The sequence below is a fragment of the Capricornis sumatraensis genome, chromosome 7, assembly GCF_032405125.1.
Source record: "Capricornis sumatraensis isolate serow.1 chromosome 7, serow.2, whole genome shotgun sequence".
Taxonomy (NCBI): Eukaryota; Metazoa; Chordata; class Mammalia; order Artiodactyla; family Bovidae; genus Capricornis; species Capricornis sumatraensis.
Window position 1 is genome coordinate 40,117,087 of NC_091075.1, and position 11,114 is coordinate 40,128,200.

At 41.7% G+C, this 11,114-nt stretch overlaps 1 protein-coding gene across 1 annotated transcript in view; it reads right to left on the minus strand.

The window, feature by feature from the left end:
* The window catches only part of LCORL (ligand dependent nuclear receptor corepressor like), a 165,081-nt gene extending 154,876 nt beyond the window's left edge, over nt 1–10,205 (minus strand). The window contains exon 1 of the mRNA XM_068975558.1: nt 10,052–10,205. Coding sequence (XP_068831659.1) covers nt 10,052–10,205 — 154 coding nt within the window. The remainder of the gene's footprint in view (nt 1–10,051) is intronic.
* Between the last annotated feature and the right edge of the window lie 909 nt (nt 10,206–11,114).

An 11,114-nucleotide genomic window follows, 5' to 3' on the forward strand; every position in this document is an offset into this window, starting at 1 on the left:
AGTGATACTGTCTTTATTTTGGCCTCAGTTACAAGCTAGGTTCTTTAATACAACCTTACCATCTGAAAAGCTAACATTTTGATTCCTAATTCTTCAGTCTATTTCCAATTCAGAACCTAGTTTAGGAAGAATCACAGAATTAACTGACACACAGTAGGACTCAAGATATTCGATGACTGACAACAAACTGGGAAAAAAATTTTCTTTTAAAATGTGTAACACACTAATACTACATATATTAAGTTGATGAACTTACTTAGGAAAATATGTTTTGAAGGAAAAATGAGAGTTCACATTCAATGATTCAAACCAAGTCTATTTATTTAATTATCTCTCAATATTTTGTAGCTATCAAGTCTCAGCTTAATTAACATATAAAGCAATCATGGATATTATCAATTCAGAAAAGTATTCTCCATCTTATTATCTATCTATGAAACAAACATCCCTTAAGCCCAGTTCAGATCAGTAGCTCAGTCGTGTCTGACTCTTTGCAACCCCATGGAATGCAACCCGCTGTGTTTCCCTGTCCATCAGCAACTCCCTTCCAATTACTGCTCCATTCATACGTTCTCCCTCAAAATGTCCCTTCTCAAATGTTTTCTCCTCTTACATACATCTTAAATACATTCTAACCTATTACAATACAGCTTCCATTCCCACCACTCTGCTTAAATTTGTCCAGTCAAGGTCACCAAGAACTTCCATGCTGCCAAAAACAACGTACACGTCCCTGTTTAATGGTACTTGACATCTCATCAATATATAACAATCTCTCCTTATCCTAACACTCTTCTCTCCTCTTAGATTTGGTAATACTATCTCTCCTGGTTTCTGTACTCAGCCAACAGTTTTACTTTACAGTGTAAAAGTCCAGCGGTCTTACTTTGAGACTCCTCTTCCTCCATCCAGAGTGTTAAGATTCCTTAAGATGTGGTACCAAGTACTCTACTTCCCTCTAGTAATACTATCTCTTGCCCTTAGGGGGTCTCATTCATTTCCACAGATTTACATGTCATCTTTATGCTGATAATTCCTTACTTTATATCAATTAGTCCAGAAACCACTACTACATAAGTATTACAGCAGTAATAGTAATCACTTTTCATAAAAACCAGAAATAGAGAAACTTTAAGGACAGATACTATCCTAGTTTCACAGATTTCTATCTGTGAAAAGTAAAATGACTTGTGCCTAACGTTGTTCAGTCACTCAGTCGCGTCCAACTCTTTACAACACCATGACAGCAGTACGCCAGGATTCCCTGTCCTTCACTATCTCCCGGACTTTGCTCAAACTCATGTCCATTTTAGTCAATGATGCCATCCAACCATCTCATCCTCTGTCACCCTCTTCTTCTCCTGCCCTCAATCTTCCCCAATGAATTGGTTCTTCCCATCAGGTGGCCAAAATATTGAAGCTTTAGCTACAGCTCAGTTCAGTTCAGTCGCTCAGTCATGGCCAACTCTTTGCAATCCCATGAACTACAGCACGCCAGACTTCCCTGTCCATCACCAACTCCCAGAGTTTACCCAAACATGTCCACTGAGTCAGTGATGCCATCCAATCATCTCATCTTCTATCATCCCCTTCTCCTCCTGCCCTCATTCTTTCCCAGCATCAGGGTCTTTTCAAATGAGTCAGCTCTTTGCATCAGGTGGCCAAAGTATTGGCGTTTCAGCTTCAACATCAGTCCTTTGAATGAACACTCAGGACTGGTCTCCTTTAAGATGGACTGGGTGGATCTCCTTAAAGTCCAAGGGACTCTCACCACAGTTCAAAAGCATCAATTTTTCAGTGCTCAGCTGTCTTTATAGTCCAACTCTCACATTCATACATGACTACTGGAAAAACCATAGCCTTGACTAGACGGACCTTTGCTGACAAAGTAATGTCTCTGCTGTCTAGGTTGGTCATAACTTTCCTTCCAAGGAGCAAGTGTCTTTTAATTTCATGGCTGCAGTCACCATCTGCAGTGATTTTGGAGCCCCAAAAAATAAAGTCTGACACTGTTTCCCCATCTATTTCCCATGAAGTGATGGGACCAGATGCCATGATCTTAGTTTCCTGCATGTTGAGCTTTAAGCCAACTTTTTCACTCTCCTCTTTCACTTTCATCAAGAGGCTCTTTAGTTCCTCTTCACTTTCTGCCATTAGGGTGGTGTCATCTGCATATCTGAGGTTACTGATATTTCTTCCGGCATCTTGATTCCAGCTTGTGCTTCTTCCAGCCCAGTGTTTCTCATGATGTATTCTGCATCTAAGTTAAATAAGCAGGGTGACAATATACAGCCTTGACGGACTCCTTTTCCTATCTGGAACCAGTGGTAGAGGCTAAAAAGAAATTGTTTTTTCAATTCTTAATCCTTTTTACTATTTGCAGACTTAGCCCTTTGTCCCTAAACTGTTTCCTAGTTCACTATTTAAATATGAAGACTACTGGACAAAGTTATTTTCCTACATACACACCTTACATACAGCCATCAGAAATGAACTAGTCAGTTTGAAATTAAGATAGAAAGGTCTCAAACTTGTTTTTCAATAAACGCTTTAGAAAAGACTCTAGGATACAATTGAATTTTAAAGGTGACTAAGGATGCAGAGTGGCTGTTATGATTAATAATATACTCAAGAATTTGGGGCAATGTATACAAACCAGAAGTAAAAATCGATGAAAGTGGCTGGGCTGTGTAAAGAAGAAGTGAGCCAAACAGGGAAGAAGTCTGATGGACTATGATCAACTAACTTGTATTTGATGAAAAAAGACACATGGGAGATACCACTGCTTTGTAAACTACAAAAATCAAAGCAGTTATTCCAAATAATGATTTAATATAGGCCGTAGACTAAGGTGAAGGACAGTAAATCAGCTATGCAGCTACTGGCATAAACTAGATTCATCTGAACCTGCCCAAGTGTTTGACTTCACCAGAAAAAACAAAATCCAAAAGGATGTTGTAAAGAAAATAGCAATAATTTAGTAATAGATTAAGGTAAAGAACAAAGAAAAACAAAGAAGCAAATATAAGTAAGCAGAATAGGATTGTTGCCAGTGAGTGGGAAAACTATATGAAAGGCAAGAAGATACAGAAAAGTAAGTTGTAAGTTGTTTTCTAGAAAACAAAAGAAGTCTCAAAACAAATTTTTATTTAGCTTTAATTAAGAGCAAAACAACATTCTTCAAATACAAATATGGCATTATTTTGCTACCTTAATTAGTTTCCTAATGGCAGTAGTAGGTTGGTCTGGGCCTATTCACATTGTCTTTCCTATATTCTGTGGTGAATAAGACACACACACACACACACACACACAAAGAAGGAATATTACCCAAAGGAAAAAGGAACTTTAAACCTCAATAACATATATTATAATTGGAAAAACTGGAATAACCAAAAAGAAAGAAAAAATTGTATATCCAAAAATCTACATGCCTTTGTTACTCCTGCCAAGACTGCACTGTGGTAGAAAAAATAAAGACCAGGATTGAAAGACAAGTCAGAGGAGCATGGAGAATACATAATAGCTACTTATGGTGACATAATAGGAACTTACCACAGTACCCAGCCAAACAGGGAGGCGGGTACACACATGTAGCCAGCTAAGGGAAGTAGCATGGGCAGGAAGAGACAGCAAGCCCACAGAGAAAGGAGGATGTGTACGGCATGCTCACACTGGCACACAGCCTGTTTCTAACATCTGCAAATACAGAAAATTCATATATTGTTTGAACCCAAGGATGGCAGAACTTCCAGGTATACAATAATTGAAAAGTATACAGAATTTCAAATTTTACATGCAAAATTCACATTAAGCCTATTTTACAGAGAAATTTGGATATGTATCTTTACCACCCAACTACTCATGTTCATCACAGATTCCACTTGCCTGATACATATTAGATAGTGGTATAATTCACATCTTTTTTAATGAATAAAATAAATGCTATTTGAAACAATAGTTTTAGGGTCTAAGTTTTTGGGTAGTTGACCCATTCATACCAGTTCTCATCAAATCTAGATTTGTACATAAATCTTCTCTTCTGGGATTTACACAGCAATAGTGACAAGATGAAGCAGAAGTTAGTGGAAAAACAGAGTAGGAGACAAGAAGCATCGAGAAAGAAGTGTCAAGCTGATTACATAGAACTATATTTCCCTGGATTATCCCATCTTCAAGTGTTACAGCTCTATGAAATGCTCCTGTAACTTCTTCAGAGGTTAAAAGTAGAGGAAGATAATATCTTCTGACCCTGATTATGGTTGGGAGCAGGTAGTTTGGAAGAAAGTTTACTCTGCAAACACTTGCTGAGTGCAGAGCTCAAAGACAGTGACATGGCTAACAGGAAGAGTACAGAGAGTAGGTATCAACAAAGAGTAAGTTCAAGATGATCTAGTACGATCCAGGCTTTTTAAAATGAATTTAAACTAATTTCTTGTATTCAGTTACTACGAAGCCAAAATATCCCTCAGAATGTAGAATGGCGTGAAACGTCTTTTGCTCTCCTTACATATAAAAAGCAAAGACCAAGCCAAGTGACTATACTGTGATTCTTAAACTCCATGACTATGGCTCAAGAATATCCTGGAATATAGATCTTTTAAGCCCTTGCTATCTTCTTCTTTAACATGACTCAGGATCTTTTCATTGTTCATTGGCACTCCCACCAGAAAGAATCTATTGGCAAAAACATAAAGCTCAAAGCTGCTAATAACCTGTATAATTCAATAACAATAATAGGCAGTTTCAGTTCAGTTCAGCTCAGTCGCTCAGTTGTGTCCAACTCTTTGCAACCCCATGAATCGCAGCGATGTTAAAGCTGAAGCTCCAGTACTTTGGACACCTCATGCGAAGAGTTGACTCATTGGAAAAGACTCTGATGCTGGGAGAGATTGGGGGCAGGAGGAGAAGGAGATGACCCAGGATAAGATGGCTGGATGGCATCACGGACTCGATGGACATGAGTCTGAGTGAATTCCAGGAGATGGTGATGGACAGGGAGGTTAGGGCATGCTTTCTATGGAAGACATATTAACAGATATCAACACAATTAATTTTCAAACAACTTTTATTATCTTCAATTTATAGGTAAGGGACCGAAGTACAGAGAGATTAAGTAACTTGTAGGTGATAACTGGTAGGTGGTTAACAGTTAGAATTCAAACACAAGATAGTCTAGCTCCAGAATCTATATTCCCATTTGCTATATTACAGTATTCAAATAAAAGACATGGGGAATAAAAGATTTGGGGAAAGCTATCAGTTTGGTTAGTATCAACAGAAGTGAATAAGTGTGGTATTCAGGTAATCAAGACTTTGCTGGAGTCTCTCATTATAAAACTGCACTGTCCAATGTGGTAGCTATTTGCTGCAAGAGGCTACTAAGCATCTGAAATGTAGCCAGTGCAACTTGAGATATAATAACTGATTTCAAAGACTTAATATTTTAAAAAGAATGTAAACTAATTCAACAATTTTATATGGGTTAATTTAAAATATTTTTAATATACTGGGCTAAATTAAACATGCCTTTTAAATGTGGCTACTAGAAAACTACTTCTACTGGGACAATGATGCTATGTTGGAAATATGCTGGAGTTTATAGAATAATTCTAATCAAATCTTCATTGTTTTACTGTTGTAATCTTAAGGAAATCAGTTACACTGATCATTAACTTCTGTATCAATAAACAGGGCTTAACAACAGTCCTGACACCTCCTGTTCACATTTTGGTGTCTAAATCTATTTTCCACTAAAAAGAATCTAAGACTCCTTGGAACTATGGCTGATGTCAGGGCTGGGACAGGTAAAATACAAGATAAACCTGGAATACTTTGGGAAGAAAGAAGTACTCAAAAATAATCATTGGGCAGGGAGGGGATGGGAAAACACATGGTTTGTCAAAAAACACTGGAACCAGCTTGATGAGGCTCCCACTGGCCAAACCTAGGACAACCTGGAAATCAAAACAATGACAGCAATGGATTTAACCACTGAATAAAGTAAGAATCAATGAGTTCATTCTGATGAAAATAACAAAGTAAAGGAAGAGAGGGGAAAGACTACTTTATGACAGAGAATCAACTACTAGCCACAGAACAAAATATCATGAATGGATGTTAAAATTTGTGGATAAGTTTTATGAGACTATGTAAGTATCCTATTCTTCAAGGTATTTTCCCATCAATTACACATTAATTACAAAAGGACAAACAATAACTTTTAGGGAGAAATACAGAGAATACCACATCAACCAAACTTTCAAAGGTACCATCACCAATGCTGGGACAAACCAACATTATGAATCTTAATATACAAGGTATTAAGAAGGACAGAAGATATTCCTGCTAAAAACGCATAACCAATCTAATCATGAGGAAACAACAGACAAATTCAAATTGAGGGACATTAGACAAAATAACTGTCCTGTACTTTTCAAAAATGTCAAGGTCAAGAAATATAAGAAAGGCTGAGGAAATGCTCCAGATTTAAAGAGACTAAAGAAATATGACAACCAAATGCAATGTATGATCCTGGCTGAGGGGAAAAGCTATAAAATAAAATTGATAAAACATGAACATAAATTATGAATTCAGTAATAGTATTATTAAAGTATGTCAATGTTATATTTCCTGGTTTTAGTAACTATACTATGGTTAGGCAAGACAATGTCCTTGGTTTTAGGAAGTATAACTGAAGAATTTAGGGATAAAGAGGCATCATGTCTCCAAATCACCTTTGAATGGTCCAGAAAAAAAAAAGATATAGATAGATACAGGGCAAGAATGATAAAGCAAATACTGCAAAATGTAATACAATTGCTGAATGTGAGGAAGGATATAGAGGAGTCCCTTGTACTATTCTTCCAACTTTTCTTGTAAATTTGAGATTATATCAAAATTAAACGTTAAAACAAAAAACTTGCCTCTTTTCCCAGATCAAATATCCTAATAGACCATACAAGTTTAAAAACATATTAATGCATTTCTTTTATCCTAGACTTGACTTTGCTTTAAATTTTATGACTTATCAGATACCAATTATGTATCTCATACAATCCAGGACTATATCTGTTATTACTCAATATCATGCTGAGCACTAGGATACTACTAATTATATCCAACAAGCCCTCAAACATTTGTTAGATGAACCTACTCAAAAGTTAGTATAGTATAGGATTGCAGGAAAAAAAACAAATCAAATTGTAAAAAGCACCACATTGTAAATAATGATATTGTGACACAGAGCTTACAGAACAACTCCTCAATTCTAAAAAAAGAAATACTATGATTAAATCCCAGAGTAGCCATAAATCTAACATAAAGAGATGAGCTCCCCAAATAGAGAAAGGTAAACAATATTTTCCATATCAAGAATTAAACATCTTAGCTAACTACAAGCAGTTATGATAAGTAAAATGGACTTTTTGCCCATAAAATTAGAACATTAATATGTTATTTAAAAAATGAAAAAGATTATTTTAAAGATTTAGGCTAAGAACTGAAATTTTAAAATTTCACTATTAATTCAATACTAATTTGCTGTACAGCCTTTAAACACTGCTTACAATTTTCATACCTCATTTTAAAAAAAAGACTTGTAGATCATTTTCTTCCACAAAAGCAGACAAAATATTTTATAAAATGTCAATAACAGCACTAAATATTCAATATGGAAGTACACATTCACACACACACAGGCACAGTAAAAAGAATACAGTTTCTTTGCAAACATGTTTACAAATAGCAAAACGCAACTTTAAAAGTTACACAAATACATTCACTCTCAATTCATACTATGAATAGGTGCTTCACACAGAGACTACTGAAAAAACCCAATCAACCAGTGTTTACCCTACTTAAGAGTTTTATTGTTTATAAGTAGGAGAAGGATCTTCTTAGGTCTCCTGAGTAGGACTGAGATGTGGGAAGTAATTCTCAAATATAGTTAGGGCTTAAGGGGGAAAAAATTTCTTTCAAATATCGTACAAGTGAATATAGTGACTGCATATTAAACACACAGCATTAACTCAATTTTCAACGTCTTCTAATCCTACTAGAGTATTCAAGTAGGTAAGACAGAAAGATATCCTGTTTCCCTTTTCCATCAAATCCAATTAATTTTGCGTTTAACAAAAATTCGACTATTTTTCAAAAACATATTTTTGTGAGACAAAGTGACAATGCAACTAAACAAGCAAGATGAGAAAAAACAAAACATCGTCAACTAACTGTGTGCCTCGGCAAAACTTAACACAGTATCTCGAGCCGGTATTACTATGCTATCATCCTGCCTGACTCTAACTGAACAACTCAATAGTTTTCAAACAGGTTGTCAGTGGAAGAGATCTTTACATAAGCAATTATAAAAACAGGGTCCATTTTGTATTCGGGAGGCATTAGCAACACTTCGCTTAAAATTTTACATAAAAATAGGGTGAGGTTCTTTTTCAAATTTTTTAAAGCAAAATCACTTATGACTACTTGACTAAAGCTATTTCCTAGAACGTTTCCTTAGATAAGAACAAAACATAAAAAGGGAAAAACTGTGACTTGTTTAACATAAATGTGCCTAATCAGAGCAACCTTCCTTCTCGTATGTTTTCCTATACCCACTGTACTCTGCAGTGCACATTTCTGAGTTAAGTTGTATTAGTTTCTTACCACGATCTCCTTTCCACTACTGAAAAACAAGAAAGATCTTCAAGCGCTAATTAAACAAATCTGAGGCGGGGGGGTGGGGGGGGAAGGGGGCGCGAGGTGGCGCAAGAACAGATGGAAACAAGGTAGTTGTTTTCTTAGGGCACTAAGGTTTCTTCCTCAACTCCCAAAGCCAAGGTTTAATCGCCAGTTGAGCAAGCTGCTTGCCACTATCCACTCCTTAGACAATGCAACCTTCCCTTCACCTCTTCTCATACTCTCCTACCCATCAACCCCTTCCAAAACAAACACAACACATCCCATCCCACAACCCGCGTTATCCCCTCGGTGCCCACTCAACCAACCTGCTGGATGACAGCTCCACGTACACGTCTCACTCAGACAAAAAAGCCACGGCAGCAAGGCGGCGAGATCCCACCACTTCACGCCACCCCCGAGGAACCCGCAGAATGACAGTCCGGAGCCCAGAAGTTTGAAGCAAAACGATTCCCACCCAACCAAAAGGGAAGAAATTGCAGAAGGGGATGCGAGGTGGGGAGAGCGATGGGGAGAGCGATGTGTATGTTGTGCAGGGAAGGGTCCATCACATGACAGTAAAAGAGGACCCGAGTCGTCGGGGCGTCCGTGAGGAGAAGTGGGGGGGGGGGGGTTTGCCGTCGCCATGGCAACACCCCCTCTCAGTCCAGACTTCCAAAGAGGGAGGAAGAACTTCAAATCCCAACCGTCAGCGCTCGAGCGGCTCCTTCTTAAAGGGGTACACACCGCGCCGCCACCGCCGAGCACGAGAGGGCAGAGTTGGGCGCCCCCGCCCCTAGGGCGACGCCCCCGCCGCCCCTCGCCCCCAGCGGGCCCACCCTAGACCCCAGCCCCGCGAGCGCCCGAGGGTTGCCCAGGTCCCTGTCCCCGGAGCCCGGCCGCGTCCGCCCGCCCGCCCGGCCCACGGCGGCAGAAGGGGGTGTGTGTGCGCCCGGCGGGGGCGCGGACCTGCCCGCCTTCCTCCCGTCGGCTCTGCCCGCCGGCTCCCCTCCGCCCGGGCGCCGACCCGCTTCATCCCTACTGACAGGGCTGACGGTGAGCGGCGAGGGGCGCCGACGAGTTTCGGGGAGAGCGCAAGCAAGCCGTTTCCTCGGGGGCTCGGCAAGCGGGTCCGAACTAACAGTTCCAGGGGAGCCCAAGAGCTAAGAAGGAGAATGAGCACGGACCGCGCCGGGCGAGGAGCCCCCAGACAAAAGGCGAGCGCCGGAGCCGCCGCGCCGCCGCCGCTCCCATCTCGCTCCCCCATTGAACTGACCCGAACGGAAGATTCAACTAAACCCCTCAGCCACAAACTCCTCGGGCTGCGGCACTCGTCGCCGCGCGGAGCCGGGGCTCCGGCCCGTGTCTCTCTTACCTACACAGTGCATGAGGCGGTGGCGCCAAGAGTCGAGTTCCCGCCGGAATCCTCTCCTCTCCGCCGCGCACCGAGGGCTCCGGCACTGAGCGGCGGCGGCGGCGGCGGCAGCAGCGGCGGCGGCAGCGGCCATTCTCTCTCTTCCCTTGTCCATCTGCGTCCCGCGTCACGCGCCCTCATTTACATACGAGCGGCGCAGGCACGAGGCAGGGGCGCGAGCCCTCGGCGCGAGCCCCGGAGCGCGCGCCCCCCGGAGGGGGGTTGATTGACACGTGTCACACTACCTTCCCTCTGCCCTTCCCTCCCCCTCCCATCGCTCCCTCTGGGAGAGGCGGGGAGGGAGAGAGAGGAGAAGGAAGCAACCTGCCGCTTCCGCTGACCCCGCCTCCCCATCCACTCCCCTCTCTCCCCTCCCCCCGGAGTTTACTCAAGCAAGCCATCCTGCTCCCGCCGCCCGCGAAAACCCTGAGCAGCAGCGAGAAGCTCGGAGCTTGGCCAAGAACCGGCGCGCTAATGGAGCAGACTAGCAATGCCTTCCTTCTGCCTTCGCACCGCGACTCCGGACGCCCGGAGACTTCACTTCCCAGGCCCCTTTGCGCTGGGATTCCGAAGCAGAGATTGCCGTTTCGGCGCGATGCCTGCCGGTTCTTGGAGTCCAGCAGAGATGGGCACTTTTTCGGTCTTTGCACACTTGGGATAACTGCTGGGCCTTAGATCTCTCAGTTCTGCGCTGCTTATGGGTTTAGCGCCCAGAACAATGGGCTGCGAGTGTTGCAGGGTCTGACCCAACCGCCTTAACTTCCTTAGGATCCGTGATAGAAGGGCAGCGGAAGACGCTAGAGTTGTGGGTCCCTTGAAGGTTCGGGCTGCTTTATGTTCTAAGTGCTGGAAACTTTTGGGGTCACTGTCATCTCGCCCCTGTAGGAAAAGAACAAGCCGGTAATTCAGCTGCATCCGAGATCTGCCAAATGTCCGAAGACAGAGCCCACAGTGACTTCAGTTTCCAGGGCGATGACATCTCAGAAAGCAAAATTAGGGAAAAGAAGTGGGACTTCACCGGAAA